The sequence below is a fragment of the Salminus brasiliensis genome, chromosome 2, assembly GCF_030463535.1.
Source record: "Salminus brasiliensis chromosome 2, fSalBra1.hap2, whole genome shotgun sequence".
Taxonomy (NCBI): domain Eukaryota; kingdom Metazoa; phylum Chordata; class Actinopteri; order Characiformes; family Bryconidae; genus Salminus; species Salminus brasiliensis.
The window spans coordinates 16,320,153-16,340,422 of record NC_132879.1 but is presented as its reverse complement, the minus strand read 5'-3'; the positions used below and the strand labels follow the sequence as shown (position 1 = coordinate 16,340,422).

At 41.3% G+C, this 20,270-nt stretch overlaps 1 protein-coding gene across 1 annotated transcript in view; it reads left to right on the top strand.

Moving 5' to 3' along the window:
- The first annotated feature begins 1,264 nt into the window (after nt 1-1,264).
- The window catches only part of LOC140549628 (protein diaphanous homolog 1), a 126,494-nt gene continuing 107,488 nt past the window's right edge, over nt 1,265-20,270 (top strand). Inside the window, exon 1 of the mRNA XM_072673377.1 lies at nt 1,265-2,101. Coding sequence (XP_072529478.1) covers nt 1,991-2,101 — 111 coding nt within the window. The 5' untranslated portion in view covers nt 1,265-1,990. The remainder of the gene's footprint in view (nt 2,102-20,270) is intronic.

The following is a 20,270-nucleotide window of genomic DNA, read 5'->3' as shown; positions in this document are numbered from 1 at the left end:
TTCCCCTACCGCTCATCAAAGTTTCAAGTGGAGGTCCTGTTGTATACTCTACAAATATTCTAAAAATGACAAACTTTGGAACTTAAGTTTGAGCTTATGGATGTGTCATGATTTTGAGAAGTAGGTAGAACAGCCTAAAGCATCTGTCAGTTTCTCGAGCTCCCAGGAATACTGCAGTGCAACTTTTTTTAGAAGGTCCAGCATCTACTGTGTCAGCATATGAACTAAAACTTGTTCCTCCTTTTGAGTGAGAGAAGTAGTCCAGGTGCTGATTATTAGCAGGAAATTATTAACTACATGTTAAAAATTTGGAAAAGACTGGGGTAAAAAAAGAATCCCCACCAACAAACCTACAGAAATAATAGTACTATGATCATTTGATCAACTCATAAATGCTTTTTTATTATAAAAAATGCCAGTTTTGGAGACCCAGCACACTTTCAAGCATTCCCTGTCCTACATGAGGTGAACTAGGTTGTGTTGAGAGCCAGTAGATCCCAGGAATGGGGTTGAGAGCCACTGCTCTGCATGATGGTTTATGGTTTTCCACAAAGCTGGATTTCTCAGTTTAAAGAAATAGCAAGCAGCACATGTGGGAATGTTATGCTAAAATACTCATTCCTTTATTTTTCTAATTTCCCTTGTTGTAGGTTTTCTTTGGCCTTTTCTTCCTTTTTGGTGCAGCACCGGCGAACGCTCAATTTCCAGAGATCTACAGCTGAAAAAAGTCAGATCTGTCCACTAGGAAAAGAGCTGAGAAATAATAATCATAATATTTATAATCTAAATATATTTACAATCCCCAACTTGGGCCTTTATCTGGCTGAGAAACCCTGCTCCGTGACTCTCAAACACCTGTTGCCCTCTTTCAGGGCCTTGGGCGTTGAACATGAGGCTGCTGTTCCTAATCTCCACACATGGTGGAGCTATTGGGTAACAAAATAATGGCATCAGACAGAGTGTTCTTGCCTACAGTGCAAACTATTCACACTTTTAATAAACAAACAAAAAAAGTCTCTAAAAGCTGATTTGTATCAACTGTTCATTTTACTAATAGGTCAAAATGTGCAGGTTTCAGTCAGTCCAGGGTATTGTAAGAGCAGTCTCGCGGGGAATATGGGCGCATACAGGGTGCGTTTAAGCCGGCTGTGGATGATCAGACTGATGCAGTGTCCGCAGATCTGTTCTGTCCGTGCTGCTGCAGCGTGGAAAAGCACTCACACGAGCGCGAACACGCCGCGCTAGCTCAGGTGAGGCCCTCGTGCGTAGCCCCGCCCTCGCGCTGCTAACCTGCCTGCCGGAGAGAGGCAGGAAGAGGCGAAGAGCCGCGCGCGAGCTGTTGTTCTCCAGTAAACACGAGCGCCTGAGGAAACTTTAGCATGGGAGTAAAGTTCAGAAATGACCGCGTCGTGATGTTCGTCGAGGGAAACTGCGGTCCAGTGGATGTTAACGTGTCGGGGTGCTGAAGTTTTGGGGTTAGAAGGAGAGGAGTTGAGGGCGGACAGGGGCAGAGCGCCTGTAGCTGTATCACTTCTACACGAGCAGTCGACGTTAGCCAAACTTGGGGTTGGATTGCGAGCTGGGCGACGGCACGCTAGACGGTCAAAGCCTGTGTTTTCTGGTCGGTCCTTTCGACTCGGAACATACTTTAGTGAAGGGTACGGATAGGAAGAGGGTTGCGTGTTTTCGGGGGGCTCCTGTTCAAATTTCCCTCCCTTTTCCCCTGTCCCTTTATGTGGGGGAACTGACTGGCTTGGCTGAGGGCTGCGGGTTAGCATTCAGGCCGCGGGGAGCGAGCGAGTGAGTGAGTGAGTGAGCGAGCGAGCGAGTGAGTGAGTGAGTGAGTAGCCGGCTGTAGCAAGAAGAGGAAACTTTGTTAGCTACAGTCGCTCGTTGTGCTTTACTGCAGTTGGGCGTTTAGAAAAGCGAGTGAGCTCCGGAGCTCCGGAGAACTGGACACTGCCTTTGTGTTTGGATTAGAAGATTAACCATGGATCCTCCTAATTCTGGAAATTCAGCGTCCTCTGGCGCTGCGTCGAAAAGCAGCAAAGAGAAGAAGCCCAAGAAAACGTACGACGAGGGGAACGAGAAGAAGAAATTTGTGAGTATGATTCAGTTTCAGATGTGAGAGTTGAAGCACAGCGCGGTCATGGAGTGATTATACAGAGCTAGCTAACAGACTGTAGCAGCTAACCACTGCTGTACTGATAAAACACAGCCTTTACATTCCTGTGGCCCCCAAACTTACTCCAGGCGAGCTCCACAAGTTTTTCTAAGCCAGTCGAGGCGAGCCTGGCGGTGTCGGAGCCTTTTTCTGAGTTTAGACACAAACTACGTGCCCTGACTTCGCTAATGAGGAAGTCACAGCAGTGTGTGAAGTGTGTGTGTGGGGTGGTGTGGGGGGGGGGGGGGGGGGGTGACTTGGGCCATGTGGGCTCGGTCCCAGATACGTAACAGCTGTAACCCTTTACGGACGATGAGTGGGATCTCTCTCTCTCTCTCTCTCTCTCTCACACACACACACACACTCTCTCCACATGTTGAGCTCTGGATTTTTAGCTGGTTTTAGGTGGCATGGAAGTGTTGATGTGTCTGCCTACTAGTGCAGCTAGAGTATGCCACTAGTACAGCTTACAGGCTGTCACTTGGCACACCTCCATTTTCTCCTGCTTTCTGCTGGCACCGAGTAGTTCAGCCAACGTGGGCCGTACGTGTCTAAGTCTAAGCCAGCCGTGAAACTCCCCAAGATCGTGTTTGTGGTGACTCTAGGAAAAGGGAACTCTATTACGTCATAGTCTGGGAAAAGTGACTCAGGCCAGGCAGTTCATCCTCTCTGGCTGACAGAGCTCACAGTGTTATCCTATCTCCCTGTCTTTTCATCTTAAGAAAACTGATATTCTCGCTCCAAATGTTACCATAGAGTCGTAAACACACCTGGTGTCTGTAATCCCCTTATAATGAAATCCATCCGCTGTCTCGCAGGGAGGCTACAGACAATACACGTGGTGCATCTTTATGGTGCGTCCTCTAAAGCATGCCGTGGTTGGAACATCCTCTCTCACATACGGTTCATGTCAAACCCAGGTTTGATTACACATTTAGCTTGTCACTTTGCTGAGTTACACTAATTAAATGAGAACAGGCCCAGCTAACAGAAAACATTCTAATAACGTTATAATAACGCAATGTTTTTAAAGGTAAGGCTGTAACCTTACAGAAGTAACATTCTAAAAAAGTGTGCAATGGTTTGCAATACAAGTTTATTAGAACGTCACTAGACAAAACATTTAGTTAATGACAAAGTGACAACGTTTTGCACACCAGAGAATTTGAGCATTTATTCAGGCATGAAATTTTGGGAATTCACACTGATAATAAAAAAAATATCTTTGTAATTTCTGTTTGGAATATGCCTAGCAACTATGAAAAGCCCAAATTTATTTGTAAGAAAACATGAATTAATGAATATTACTGGAACATAAAGTTGAAAAACATTCTAGGAACAGAGCAGATATGAATGAATGTTATAAGAAAGTTGTAGTGTTCCGTAACCAAAAATTGTTAGCAGGCTTTGTCATACCCATGTCCTTACCAAATATGACATTTTGGCCTATGCACTACACCCAGGAATGATGTAGCTGACACTTTAGTGCAAACCAAGTTGTCAGGTACCATATCTAGGGCACATTCCTGCTGTCAAGGGCTGTATATCTTAGAAACCAGAACATGGCAGACTGAGGCACATTTAGTCAGCTTTCTGAGTTGGCGATACTAGTTTAAGAAAAGATCCACAAACTAGCCCAAGCTATATTTACACACAGCTCATGAGCTATGGGGTTGTTTGGAAGGAGACATCCGTCCACCTGTTTAGTGCATAGAGTAAACAGCAGAGCCCCCAGCTTGACCTGTCGAGAAGTGCATTGAGTGCAGGCTTTTGCCTCAGAGACACCTGCCTTGACAAACGAGGTTGTATTAGTTAAGGAGGTGAGCTCATTATAAGCCAGGTGGTGCTGTAGGAAGTTGGAAGTTGGAACGAATATCAGTGCAGGCCTTGAAGGATAAAGTAGAGTGTACTTAGAATGTGGCTCAACTGGCAGCATGTTGATGATCGCTACTGGAAAGTTCAGTGTTTTAAGTTTTAAGTTTTATTATTTCGTTCTCAGTGATGATTTACTGCATTCCTAAATCGTCTTATGAGATATGGAACACATTTAGGGGCATGTTATCTGTTTCACCATAATTTAGTATGCCTGAAACCTTCTTAACCTTCATTAGAAGTCAATGTTTTGAAGACCTTGTATTGGACCATTCATCATGACTTGTTAACAGAAAGTAACAGCTGATTCACATTATGTCTAAAAGTGAATAATCAGCAAAAATGGAGATAAGTTTTTTTGCACAACAGTGTCACTGATTTGGTGTGGTCGGTAGGAATTTGTTGACGAGAGGATCCATTTGCAGGGCCTTAACAGAGAATTTGCTGAATGTGAGCAGTTCTCTGGTTTTATCTGAACGTCAGTAATGTATTCTTGACCTTTACTATATCAGTGAAAACTTTGAGCGTGTTTGTTGTACTTGACGTTCTGGCATTTATCATTCACTCTTCGCTTCTCTTTATGCTGTTCGGAAATTCCAGAATCAAGTGACTGTTCTAGATCTTTTAATAGGTCTAGACCTGGAATTTGGAGTGCTTGGACAGAGGTGGTGACTATGAAGTTCTGCTGCTGTTCTGACATTGTGCTTTGCTCTTAGTTTGGCCAGTAAACATTGTTATAGTGGAAACTTTTCAGGTGGTGGAGTTGGCAGAGCATAATAGTCTACACCTCAGGCCTGAGAAGGAATGTTATTTCACACTCACCCTGCTGGTTGTTAAACATGAACGCACATACACACATGTGCATGCTTTGACTTACATACATCTTTAAATGGGTGAGAGGTCATATGCAAGTAAAGATAATACATTTGATGTTGTGTGATTCGCTACTTAAATCTGTACCTTGGTGAAAAATATATGTCCTTCAGCCTCCTGCTTTAGTCATTGTCCTCTAATCCTGCAGTCTATGGCCATAACAGTCCCAGACTGATAAAGAGATACTGATGGTGCATGTAGATACACTTTTCCTTGTGACTGGGATTTTATGCTGTTTTCAGACACAACAGTTATTAAGTCATGTCTGACCCTCCAGTACCCTCTCTGGGTATGCTGTTCCTGTCTGCAACAAAGGCTACATAGATATGGAGTACTGTGCAAATGTTTTAGGTACCTATAAAAATGTAATTAAAACACTGCTTGTCTGGGCAGTAAGTATTTGTTTTCTTAATCAAACACTTATTGAAATAAATACAAATAACATTCATACAGTGAAGTGGTTTTACATCAGTTATTACAAAATTTAAAAGCACTTATTTTGGAAGTCTGATTTTTTTTTTTTGTCTAGTCAGCACCTGGTTTGGTGAATCAAGGATAAATGATGTTAAATCAGCTAAGCTGGTAACTAAATTGAAAAAAACCCATGCACTGGCTGGGGGCATCTAGGAGAAATCCAGAACCAAGCTTTGTTATTTAAAATAGCTCATAAAACTACTTTCTTCAAAATGAGAAAATCTTGTTAATTCTTACTGTTTTCATGTTTACCTGCATCTGTTCTAATGTGACAAGCAAAACGCTCTTATTGCCAGAATTACTAATATGCTTAGGTGCATAAAACCTCTGTGCAGTTGTTGGTTGATTGTATGGGCCATGGTATGGGAAATAAAGAATAGTTGTTCTGTGATCGTTGGTTGAAAATGCAGCTTATTGACCTCTGATGCTTAGCTATGTAGCTAAGCTAATAGGGGGCTGGAACAATTAACCAATAATATTGCAGTTTTCTTCCCACCAAGCACAAGCTCAAATGCATATGACTCCTGGATCTACAATCCTCTTTTTCTAGTCCTTCTCCTGCTCACTCTTTCCCTCCTCAATCATCAGTATCCGAATGTAATGCTGCAGAAGCAGAGTACTCCATGGTTGATTGCAGATTAGTGTCGGTCTTTGACTCCATGTCTTAGACACACCTGCTTTTCACCATTCAATCAAAACCGTGATGGATAAAATGTTGTTCTCACAATGAAGGTTTGTTATGTTAGGAAAGAAAAATGTCTTCTAATGTCTGGTTCAGAAGTTAAAATCATTTTCAAATTTCACATTCAAATCAGGTCATTTTAGAAAACTGGGCCCAATCGTGTTAGATTTACGTTTATGGCATTTAGCTGATGCCCCTATCCAGAGCAACTTCCAGGGTTAATCATTTTACAGAGGTGGGCCAATGTAGTGTGGAGTCTTGCCCAAGCACTCTTATTGGTGTAGCGCAGCACAGTCAATTGCAATACACAATATTTAACACGCTACATGTAATCACAGACAAAAAGCATCAGTAGGGAAAGTTTCTAATGAACTACTATTCAGATCCTCTCCTGTACTGAATAGAGTGATTTTTATTCAACATCTGCTGCATTTCATATAGTTATACCAGTCCAATTACCTTGTTAGTGATGAAACCTGCAGTGGATCAGTGTTTATTAAGCACTAATAGTATAAGCATATTGTCACAATAACCAAATTTAGCATGATACGATAAATTATCGTAATATTGCTCAGCTATAGTTGCATACACTAAAATATATAGTATACATGCTTTCCATGCTGTGTAGCCTCAACTCCTGTTTTGGAGGTGGCTATGTTGCTGTTTCATCAATTCCCAATTATCATTACATGTTTACTTTTTGACTGCAGAACTCCATGACTTAATTATTACATAAACACATCACCATACATTCCACCTAAAACTAATATACAACTATTCAGAAATAAATGCATTATTTAGTGATTTATTGTGGTCTGAGGCTGAGCTTAATAACTAACACTGTAAGAAAAGAACATTGAAGTACAATTGAGCTCATTCTTCAGGCTTTCAAGTCTTGAGTCTAATAACGTTGTTGTGCTACTTTCAGCCAATGCTTCATCCATTAACTCCAGCTTTAAAGATAGCACTCCCAGATAAGAGTAGAAGCTTTGAGCTTAGTGAGGTGGGCGGCACAGTACGGAATCTGCAGTGACCTGACTATAGAGAGCATTTATGGAAGCAACTGCATAATTTAGAGGCACAACTGGGTAAACGGGTCTAAGCTTATACACAGAGTGCCTGAGGCTATTGATTTTTGGCATTCCTAAAAGCCAGAGCTGTTGAACCATTGTTTGCTTATCTTCTACACCTCTGTTATTTTCTTTTTATTTCCTCTGGCATGCTATAGTGCCGCATTTACATCAGTCAGTCTTAACATTCAAAACAATGAGGTAAAGTGAATGACATTGATTATCTTGATACAATGGCACCTGCTAAGGGGTGAGATATATCAGGCAGTTCCAAAAGTAGTCCAAGGAATGACAACCGGTGTACTAGTGACTGGTTCATGGATGCCCAAGGATCGTGGATGTGCATGTGGGGAGCGAAGACTAGCCCATCCATCCAGTTATTACAGTGAGTCTACAGTAAGAGAACATCCTATAACACAGTATGAATTGAACAGTTCCTAAAAGTGCATTTGAGCTTTTGAGCATGGGTGAGCTTAAAGTGAATATACAGTTGAGGTTAGCTGGTGGAGAAAGACAGAACGAGGGAAGTAAAGTGAGAAAAAGCAAGTGTGAAACAAATGTGCTTTTTCTGGCCTAGCTGGCATGTATTACAAGTTGCTTTATTAAGTCACCTTAATAAACTTCAGAGTGCATCCTCCTAGAATCCTGTGGGGGAGGAGTGAGAAAAACAACATGGCTGTGATTGCCGTGTTGTGGTCGTGTTTCGGTTGTGCTGCTGCATCCTGGTGATTCAGTTCAAGCTGCGAGCGTCGCCACTCTGGTAATGTCAGCCATACACAGGAAACGATTCTCAAAACCAAACGGCAAACCTGACTTACACCTTTGACCAAACTAGCATAGCAAGTATATAAGTAAACACGCAGTGTAAAACACAAATTGATTGGGACCTTGTTTCGGACTTGCAGGTGTGAAAAGGTGCTTACTGTCAACATGCATCAGACAGGGTGATGAAAACAATTATTGGCAGCAGCTCCTCCAGCAGATACAATGAGTCAAAGCTTCAAATTCCCTTGTTTGGTGCATAGAAATGCATTTCTAGAATTAGGGAATTGAACCATTCAGTTGGAAGTGGATCAAGGCTTGGAGTTTTTGGCCCTCTTGTTGTGTGCAGCCAAGTACTGTGTGTTTCCACCTGTCAGTACAGACTAAAGAAAAAGTGTGTGTGTGTGTGTGTGTGTGTGTGTGTGTGTGTGTGTGTGTGTGTGTGTGTGTGAGAAACACGACGGGTGTTATTTAGCAACATATTCCTTACAGTTAATTAGGCATTCTCTTGCAACACGTGGTACTTTAAATACACCCCTGTTCTTCAGTTTGCAGTTGTCCTTTCTCTATAGAACTTTACAATGTGTGTTGCTATTCAGTGCCATCTGATGAATGAGTAGCCTCATTGGTTCATTCGGTTGGCTCTCAATGAACTGATTTGTTTGGATTTGCTGTTGTGAGAAATGGCCATGGCCTCTGATTATATACAGCAGGTGTAATCCTACCTTATTTCACATTTCTCACCCTTTTGTACCTGTAATAATGGATTTATGCCCTTTACTATTAGATTATATCCTACAATCCCACTCTTTCCTATCTTTTCCCACGGCTGGACGACTGAGTCAGAAAATCTCCAAAACACCAGGCAGGTCTTGGTACCTACCAAAAGTGGTCCAAGAAAGGACAAATGGTGAGGTGGTGACAATCCTGGTCATCAAAGGCTCACTGATTCTCATGGAGGTCTCACCTCAGAAGTTAAAGAATTTAAAGGATCTGCTGCTAACGTCTTGATACCGAATATTTCAGAAGTCTTCAGATGCCTTCAAAAATGTTAGAAATTGAGTACATTTCTCGAATGGTCAGTTCTGTTGTGGCAGCACAAGGGGGACCTACTCAACATTATGCAGGCAGTATTAATGTTTATGCTGATTCTGTTTTACGTCAGACTGAATGCCCGTTTCCACAAAGGAACTTTGGCAAATTTTTATTTAATTCTGAATATTTTAAACAACATGCATTGTAATACATACAAGTTAGGATGGGAAAAATGATCATTACTGCCAGTGCTAAATTAATAATGTTGTTTTGCATCATTGCCGGTATACTGATCATTCAGCACCACCAAGTGTAAGTGTGTTTGTGCTTGCAGGTATGCTGGGTGTTTTTCAGAATCTCCGCATGCATTTCCAAGTTCTTCTCTGTGTTGGTGTTCCTATCCATTTGTGTCTAAAGTGAATCATGGGTACTGGCTCTGTTACCATAGTCTTGTATTACAGTACCATGGTCTGACTGACTGCCCTATTCTCTGTGGCTCAGCTTAGGGACACACGAAAGCCTTTGGCTGCCATTAGACGAGCTTTGGCCTTCTCTACAGCTCTGTGCGCACACACATACAGATGCTCAAATGTCCCTTTCTGTGGGCGCTTACCTTTTATTTGGAATCTCTTGGTAGTCCTTGGAATCTCATCAAGTCAAATCCTTTAACCATTTGTAAGAGTGCTTTTGGGCTTGTGGCTTGTTGCTAAGCTCCTTCTCCAGCTCACTGGTCTCTGGGAAGTGCACTGAAATGGTTGTTTCAGTTTTTGTTTAGTTCTTTTCTCTGTGTCTTATTAATGAGCAACAGAAACTAATGCAGTCATCTTTAATTGTTCTGAATTTACCTCCAGCATCTGTAGCTTTCTTTTGTTAAAGTTGGGTTAAAACAATTTACCATTTTCTTAATTATTATTACGTAATTATTTTCCTATGGTTTAGGTGCTCTGATAGAGAGGAGATGAGAAACAGAAGTGAGAGGAGGTGTTTGTAACTCCAGCCTTTTGATTAATTGGTTTCTCTTCTTTCCACAGTTTCATATGTTGCAGTTAACACTTGACTTTTGCTTTCCTGAACAATTTAAAATGTACTGTTTATGTTTAGGTATCTGTTGCTAGGTCTCCATTGGCCACAGCCAAGCAACAGCACAGTTGACCAAACACACATCTGGTCAGCCAGGTTTGACCACTATATCTACCTTAGGTAAAGTGCAATAACACAGAAGATGGCAAGAATACATTTTATGTTAAATAATATAAAAAATAAATATTATATTTATATAATAAATAAAGATGCTTTAAGCGAAAGTGGATCAGAGTTAGTCCATTTCTCAGACTGTTGTTGGAGTAAGTCATAACTCTTTGTTCCTTAGGGGTGAGCTGGTTCATGTATTCACCCTAAACCGTCATGGAACGGTTCACAGAGAATAGCTTATAGGTACGTTAGAATTGATGAATGTTGATGAATGTTATGCGGAGACGAAGTTCGCACCCTTGAGTTCCACCTGGAAACCGTTTTGCCACACCTCCAAGACACTACTAGAGACAATGGACTGTGCAGACATTAATTGTAAAGTGTAATTAATCGAGTAATAATGAACAGAATTGGGAATGCCACTTAAAGTCTGCTGTGCCATAACTGCTTGGCTTAGCCAGATTGTATAAGAGCTAAAACAAGTTGTTTTGTTCAGTGTATGAAACCTAATGCCCTGTTCTATCATATCTTAAAACCTAAACCTACCATTCAGCCTGCAGCACTGAACAGATAAAGCCAGTGGTTCTAAACAGCCTTGTTTCATCCTATGCATGGTTTGTATGAAAGTTTTTTTTGTTTTTTTTTACTAGTGGGAAATGAACTTTTCACCGTCATGGGGGGTGTTACTGTAGGCCTAGGGCTTAGTATGTAGCAATTTGGTGACTGTGCTAGTGTTTAAAGACTCAAACATGTGTTCGTTTAATGACTGGGCTATAATGGAATCAGCTCTCCACTAGGCTAATCAAATGATGGGGATTTAATCTGACCTAAACTTGTGAATTGTGTTCAGGGTAGGATATAATGTTTACCTTATTCAGAAAATTTTATTAACTTATTAGAACACCCACATCTTATTTGGGATAAGATATAAAAAAGTTCAACCTATAAAAAGTGAAACACAATAAATATCAGAATGTATTGCCATATATTGAGTATTTATGTCAATACATGTGAGTTGATATCTGTACTCTGTATCGGCAGATCAAAATCTAGTATCTGTATTGGAAAGAAAAAAAAAGTGCATCCCTAATAAAAACACAATTGGTGGTATTTTTTTATCAATAAATGAGTGTAATCATACTAACAGGCCAACAGTAGCAGTGTATATATTGACCTAATACATATAAATATGCCTTCATGCTGATTTAGTCTTATTATTAAATTATATTTTACGGTCTTATTGTAAAAAAAAAAAAAAAAAATGTATATGGGGCATTATGGCAAGTTATGTCTGGCTTTTCTGATGTTCAGCAAGACAGGCTCTCGATTTCCACAGGTTGTTAGTTTTCCAGAGCCATTGTGCACCTGTGGCTTGGAATAGGCTATGGTGACTCAGCAGAAACTCCAGGTCTTCTTAGCTCAAAACACAGCAGTTATTCAAGTTCAGAAAATGGTGTTCAACTGCACCCTTGCTTTGTGGATCAGTGCTGCATCATGCACCCTCCAGGCTCAAGGTTACACCCTTACTGCATAATACGTCTGTATTCTTAGGAATGACTCTACATGGGTACGTTGTCGCGTCTGACCATATTGCAGGAAATGATCTTTATTGTGGCTTTTTCATGCTCTCTCTTTCTCACTCAGTCACTCACTCACTCTCTTGCCCCTGAACATGTGCTTGTGCACTCCCTCTCTCCCGCGCGCGCGCTCTTGCTCTCTCTCGCGCTCGCTCTCTCTCGCTCTCTCTCTCTCTCTCGCTCTCTCTCTCTCTCGCTCTCTCTCTCTCTCGCTCTCTCTCTCTTGCTCTCTCGCTCTCTCTCTCTTGCTCTCTCTCTCTCTCTCTCTTGCTCTCTCGCTCTCTCTTTTACTCTCTCTCGCTCTTTGATAGATGGAGGCCCCTGCTGTGTCATAAACACGTTCCTGGTACCCGTCTACTCCAGCTGCCAGTTTCCTTTGATTCTCTCAGTGCCTCCCTTACTTGCTTCAGCTGCCTCTGTGCCGCTACCATTATGTAATCTTTTTTTAAGACAGTAGTGTAACAAGTAAATGTGTAAATGTCTGATTATATTTGACATCAGCTTATCTACATTTAAAAAAAATTGTTCTCATCTCAACCTCTGTTTGCTTGATCTGTGGTTTTCATTCAGTTACTTGCTTTGGCAAGTATAGGAAACCTGAAAAAATCATTGGTCATGCATTGCACCTATATACTGTGAAAAAGTGTAACAATTAAGTATGTAAGACACACAAGTTTTTGGTACACACAGTGGTTTGGACCTCACTGTTCAGTTTAAGGGGGTGGGGGGTGCAATAAAACCCACATAGTGTTATGTAATTGCCACCTGAGGTAGCTGGTACATCCTGTACAGAATTAAGCAGTATAATATACATGTTTTAAACTGTCCAACCACACTGAAACACCATCCTCATCTGTTCTAAAATGGGGAGGGGAGGCCATAATGAGGCTAAAATCTTTTCAGTCATATCACTTCAAACAGAACAGTGATTGATAAATAATAAAGACAGAGAACATTCACACACTCTGATTTCCACTTTTTAAATTTTGTAACAGAATAACAGAAGAATATTGAATTATGCTGAAGAATTATGCTGCCATGAATGAATTTTAATCGAGTTGTTGATCAGTGTCCTCTGAGTCAGTAGCTGTCTGAAACTATGCCCTATTCACTGTATAGTGCTCTACTTTGGCATTCAGCCATTTTCTAGTGGTGTGAATTTTCAGTGCACTGTAGCAATCCCATAATACACCGTAATATAGTGTACAAACAATGCACAGTGTTGTTTGGTTTGAAGATTGAGCTCCGCTTTAAGTAGCAGATTGTTCATGCGATGGGCTCTGCTGTTGTGCAGCGGTATGGTCACACACTACCTTGTCTGTTCAATGTCTGGTGTGAAAGTGTGATTCAGCATATGCAGATTAGTTTTAATAACACTAAATTAAAAGCGCACTAGTCAGCAGGTCATTCAAAGCCATTACATTAGTATTTGGCTGCTAGGAGCCATGCTGTTAGGTGGGTGTGCATGGCAGAAGAGTGTCAGTTATGATTCATCTAGTCTCCGGCTCAGATGCTCTTCCCACAGACATAACAGGCCATCTCTAAAATCCGACAGATCAGTTGTGTCCAGCAATCACATGCATGCAGCACTACTTAATACTGTGTGAAAATAATATGACACCATTAGTAGTGCTTTAATTAGCATATCATGTGTGGGGTAGTAGTCTGTGGTTTTGGACACAGTTGTCGCCTCATCCCTCGCATCTGTCTGTACTTCCGAGCCCTGTTTCTTATCAGACTTGTGGGAAACACACTTCTTACTTTTATAGAGTGACAAGTGTTTGTTGATAGATTAGGTGTCTGGACTAAAAAGGAAAAAAGTTTATTCTTTTTTTTTCAAAATGTTTTGAGCTGAAACCTCCATGATTTGCTTTACAAGACTGTATGTTGTCTTAGTCTTGCAGAACTGGCCTCATATGTGTGAAATTACCACACTCATCAAATGCTTTGTGTGGCATAGTGCGATTAACAGTACCATCTTCAATGTGACAGACTAGAGCTCAATTCCTCGGTTAAGCTCATCATGCTACAGCTGTAAGAGTCCTTGGGCAAGACTGCTAATGCTACAATCTCTTACCTGTGTAACATGTTTTAGAAAGAAGTCACTTTGGATAAGAGTGTCAGAAATGTCATGAATGTAAATGTATGATGTAAACCATTTTGTGTTTGCATTAAAAACCGCTTTCAATTTGACTGCAGTAGATTTTTTTTCTACAGTATAATTCCAAGACACGTAGAGGTTGTTGTGAAAAAGAAACACAAGCCAGGTTCTGATTTGATAGACTACATCGTTTGGGGTTTTAACATCCTGAGTTCATGTGTCAGGTGTTTGTCACCACTGGGACTGAAATGTTGTCTGGTGTTTCCATGCAGGTTGTGCTGTGGTCATTGGGGTGTAATGTAAACTCAGTGCTCTGCTGGGCAGAATGTGTTCTGCTTAGTTAGTTCAGTGAATTATCTGCTCTGCTGATTCACACCATGTATGTGTTTTGTAAGAGAGTGGGATCTCCAGCTAAAACTATAGTGTTGTTACACCTGGACTTGGGTCTACTCCAGAGGCTGATGATGCATTGTTGTAGATTATATCACAACATGCCACACAAGCAGACAGGAGACCGGAGTTCCTCTTCAGAGAATTGTGTGTGTGTGTGTGTGTGTGTGTGTGTGTGTGTGTGTGTGTGTGTGTGTTGCAGCAGTGGGATTAAGCAGGATTAGCTTGTCAGTCATGCAGTTTGACTCTCACATTTTCCCTTGTATGATTAGCACTAATCTACTACTGCCCGGTACAGTACAGCAGGTCCAACGGTTTGTATGTGTGTGTATTCAGTAGAGATACAGTCGTTCTGTGATGTGTTGAACTGCCTTCATGAACATCTGTAATAAAGGTGTTTGCATGTCATGACAAATGTAAATGTATGTATTTTGGTGCTGTCAAACAACTAAAATATCAGTGACCTTACTTGGTGTAGGTAATCACAAGTAATCACAAATTTTAACCCTAATTAAAGTTTTCAGTACAAAATGTGTGTTACAGATGTATTCATCTGTGTGCTATTTTTCATTTGAGCAGACAGTGTGTGTTCTTGGATGTGTGGCATGGCATATACCTGTGGAACATTTTATTGGGGTAACTTCCCTTTCACAAGACAAAACAAATGTGTGTGTATTTTGTGATAAATAAGGCATATCTGCCAGCCAGTTCAGCTATCTAAAATGAGTAAACAAAATTAAATGAAAAATAAACCTCTAGTAACTGTGTTGATGGTTTTTTAGATGTGTGGCTTTTACATTTCTGTTCTATTGTCAGTCAGGGCTTCCTCAGTGTGTGTTTGGTGAGAGCAGAGAGAGGCAGTAAGTAGCTTGCTATAGTGAAATGCGACGGGTGAAGTAAGGGCATCTAAATCACTGTGATTACAGTATTTAAGTGTATGTTTCACTGTGTGTGTGTGCCTGCCTTCTTTCTTTGTGGTCTTTGTGGTTGGATGGGTTTTTGTGTATGTGCACATGTATCTGCCTGTGTGTGTGTGCTCAGCTGACTGCATGTGAATCAAACCCTGATTAATGGGTTTGTGACATATGCCAGAACTCTAGCAGTGACTTTGTGTATTTGTGTATGTATGATAATCGGACTGTTATCTGAGTGTGCTGTGGCTGTGTGTTTTTGTGGGTTTATGGAAATGAAGTCCGTGTTGAACACAAAGCTGAGTGACACCATGACAGTACTAAAAATGTGTGATGACCGTGTTAAATTGTGAAACTGCACACTACCAGTAATGCTAAAAACGTTTCCTGCCTCCAACTGTCATTCAAATGACAGACAGTTGAGTTGAAACTTGTTGCAGCAGCTTCAGTGACCTCAAATTTCTATTCCACCACTAACATTCTTGTTAGTGAACTTCCAGCATCCCTTAATATTAATGAGTGGTATAAATAGCGAGAACACTGTAAAACTATCTAAACCAGAGGACACTCTCTAGACCAGAGAGAATGGGGAAACCTAGAACAACAAACATTGAATGCCATACCTATGTGTGACTGATGTTAGAGCTGGGCGATATGGAAAAATCCCAATATTTAAAGACATTCTTTACGATGTACAATATTTATTGCAATATTTTGCTTTGTAGACAAAATGCACCAACAGTGTGACATTTTAGGAAAAACTGCTATACAAACACATTCCCATACTAAGCACTGTGATTTTTACTTAAAGTATGCTTCACTCTATTGAATTAAATAAGATTGAGTGCACTCTCTGTAATGAAACTTGCAGTTAATCAGTGTTCTACAAGCTCTGACGATATCCACAATAGCATATTGTGTACCACGATAACTCAATTTATCTCGATACAATAAAATAGTCCTATTGCTTTAACTGATTGGAGACACTGGAACATTCTCCCCATGTGCAAAGCGTGTGTTTGGTGTTATCTAGACTTCAAAATTCTGATTTCTGCACTGGCTTCAGGAACTGTGTATAGAATTTCATAAGAGAAGGGTGTTTCTCTTTCATAGGGTGTTTCCTTTTTACATGACATTTAGGATTGAGGGTGTTATAGAAACATTGTATTTCAATTCTGAAATCTTGTAAATTCAGTTAGGATTGAATTCAGCAGAGTAGCTGTTACAGGACAATGTAGCCAGTTGCATGTGGGTGCATCGCTAGTTTTTTAGGTAACTGTGACAGGCAGCATAATGCTAGCATAAACTTCCAAAATGTTGGTGCGTTAATAGAAATAGCAAATACTGTATTCATGTCAATAAAAACTAGCCAAATAAAATGTTGTAGCAATTACTATCAGGAGACGCGGCATAGCATGCAGGGAAAGTTGACTACTTAAGCTTGAGAAGTATGGAATAGAAACTGAAACTGGACAGCAGTGGTGGTCTGTTAAACAGCCCAGGGAGGTAGAGTTACCTGGTTCTTTACCTTTGAGAATAAAGTTTCTTTAAACAGTTATAACTGTCTAATGAGTAATGCTGTTTAGGAGCGGATGGAAAGGTGGAGCAACTCCACAGTGTACGCACACAGACACATGCATACATAACCACATGCTGCCGCACTTCTCTTTTCAAACTGTGGGCTCCTAAGCAGAAACGCCAGTTCTCATTGCGTCATGACGGCGCACTTACACAGGGGGCCTCTGTTGTTGAGTGTAGGTGGGAGGGGGGCAGCATAAGGATGAAGTTGGTTGTTTTGGTCCTTTGTTTTTTTTCCACAATTTAATCAGAGCTCCTCATGTGCGTGTGCCACACACTTATACACTGTAGCTCTGTTTGCTCATAACAGAACAGCATTATTGTTGAACCTGTGACTCAACTTCCTTTTCCGTTTTCTGGGTGTGAGCGCACTAAGGTCGTAAAAAAAATTTTTAACCGAACACGTAGATTATTCATGCATGTTGAAGTGGCACCTGCATACTCGACAGTCCACTCAGACGCTTACAGAGATGATGACTTCAGGAGCAAGAAATATCAATTCTTACACAGTGCTGCTTTAACACAATCACTGATGTAGACTGATGACTACATTTCTGACATCGGAAAGAGTGGAATCACATCATGTTGGAGTCTTTTGTAGCTAGTCATGCTGAAGGTGTGATCTGATAATAACCACAGTCTTATCATGCAGTTCTGTTTAATTGTTTGGCGTCCCAGATCAGCAAACATGCAAACACACTGTTGCTACGGAATGCGCACAAACACACCCCGTCACCAAGCAAGACAGGCCGTTGTTGTAGTGACAGCTTTTGTGTCTGGGTGACCCCATTAGCACTTAGTGTCTGGGTAACCCCCTTAACTCTCATGTGATTACTGGGTGAGGACCAGTCGTTATGGTAACAGTGATTTCCGGTTCTTTCATTTTGACACAGGTATTTTCTACTGTTCTCTCATCAGTCTTATATGAAGCCTGATAAGGACTTGTCAAGTAAAATCGTTTTGACTGCAGCTGACTCACTGTGTGTGTGTGTGTGTGTGTGTGTGTGTGTGTGTGTGTGTGTGAAAAGCTCGAGGCAGGTGACCAATCATGCGTGAAACTGGTCCTCTCTGTGCAGTGAAGCGTCATCAATAAAGGCTGACCAAGCTGCTGAAAGAGAGAGAGAGAGAGACAGTGAATGAGTGAGTGTAATAGGAAAAAGAGCAAGCGAGAGTACGCTCAGAGGAAACTGTCTAATTTAGCATAAAGGACTTCCTGCTGTACACACAAGGCACCTTCTGCGGTCTGCTTGACACACACATTCATTGGCAGTATACTCAGTACAGTTATACCCAAGCTGTCCTTATCTTTCTCTCCCTCTCGCATGCTTTCTCTCTCTCTGATTTTCTCTCTCTCTCTGTTCCTCTCTCTCACAGTCCCCCCCCCCCCCCCCCCTCTGCCTCTCACACTTTATTTTTCTCACTGTCTTTCTGTCTGTCTCTCTTTGCCTGTCTGTCACACCCTTTCGCTGTCTCATGGTCTCATGCTCTTTTTCTAGCACTTATTTGTCCACTGCGCTGTCTTTTTGTATTCTCTCTTTCGCTCTCTCTCTGGTTTAGGCTGTTTGTCTGCTTCACAGCCTGTATTTGTTGTGTTGAAATTATGGACATATTGAAAGCGTAAACCTGACAGAGTCAAACTTCCTGTAAGAACTTTGCACAGGAAGTGGCTTGCCACTTATACGGGCGTGTCTGTTCCGGCCTAACTGGTGACCTCACATCACTTCTGTCCCCCTTTCCCTCTCTCCCTCTCTCGGTCCATGGGTTATGGTCTTCTTGTAGCAAAGGAAACAATGTGGATTACGACACATTACCTAAAATGCCCAAATCCCACGCTGCCATTTTTAGAAAAGGGCCAGGATGTTTGTGTGCTTGTTCATGGATAGTAAAAATAGCAGTCAGTCCCACTTACTCACATAGTGAAGGCAAAACTGATATGGCAGAATTTTCCAATATGCAAATAAGCCCTCCAACCAGCCTGTGTTTTTAGTTAGATTTTCTTTGTGTGTGCACTCTTTCTGTGTTGTCCCATTTTAACAGCATAATATTGCAGTTGCATTATATTCAATTGCTCTGTTGCCCTATTGCTCCGTACCACTTGCTGGAGTCGTTGTTCCCCTCCGGCATCGCTGCGGTCGCACTAGCACATCCCACAGCTTTGTTAGTTTCCAAGATGCTAATTCCCTTTACCCACGGTCAGTCATATCAATCACTCATATGTGCAGCAAACCCAATCACTTGGTTAGGGGAGTGCAAAACGGCCAAAAGGGCATGATAAGCTGAAGCCTGTCTGCTCTCCCTCTGACGGAAACGGAAACAAACTGCTAATTAAAACTCATTAGTTATCCCAGATAAGAAACCAGCCTCAAAGTGCAGGCCTCATTTCTGGGTCATCACTTACCATTAAAATGTTTAGAAAAGCTCAGGCTTGGTTCTAGATAGTATATTCATGCTTATGTGCTGCCTTTGACCTCTACAAGTTCTACAAGCAGTTTTAAGAGTTGGTACGCTGTAGGGAAAAATATGTACTGTCTGCCTATACCTGGCCCGGCATTAAAAAAAATCAGTAAATGAGACACTGCATATGATGAAAGGCGGCAGAGCATTTTAATTACTGACATATAATGTCGGACTACCATTTGGATTAATTGAAATGATAGCCCTTATATATATATTTATTTATTTTTAATATCTTGTCTTTTACAGGTTTATTAGGCAACTGTATGTTTCACTAGATATTAATAAATCTTAGATGTAATGAATAAATAAATTAAACTGAACACAGATTCTGAAATTTAAGAGGACAAAGCAAATGTTTGCCTTCAGTCTCTCATTCAACATCTCAACTGCAATCTCAGGCAACTGACTCTGTCTCCGACTGATGATTCAACTTCTCGACTTTCAGGGGCCAGGTCGACTGTAGCTTTTCAGTTCTCCAAGGTACAAACAATGTTAATGTACCCTCAGAGGTACAAAACAGTCTTTGAACTCCAAATATAGGTATCTTAAAGGTGCACTGCATTCACCTGCCTAAGAGGAAAAAGCCAATCTGTACACTTCCATAATCAAACTGTTATACAATAGAATGAAACAGATGTAAAAGAATGTGATGATCCTTGACTAAAGGTAGTGTGGCTGCACCGTTGAGGGTACAACCCCAGTGACCTGAGGGTTAATGCCCCAGTGCTGAATGTGATCCTTGCGCCACAAAGGCTTGGCCTGAAATGAGTGTGGTGCATGTGGGTGTTCCTGTGTTCCTGCAGATCCTAGTGGCTCTGGTAAATAGATTTAGGTTATTTTAGTCAAAGGACAAAGAGAGACTTTTCGCATGACTACACTTTCGTTTTAAAAGGCCAGGTTTAGTGTCTCTCGCTCTTGCTCTCTCTCGCTCTTGCTTTCTCTCGCACGCTCACTCGCCCGCACGCACTCTTCTGCGCTCTCTTGTTTGCTCACTCTCGCGCCCTCTGTCTCGCTTACCTCGCTCACACCCTTTCACTTGCTTGCTTTCTCTCTTGCAATATCGCTTGCTTATGTCTACTATGAGTACAATTGTAGATACAAACAACACTTATTTCAGTAGGGTTTCAAATGCA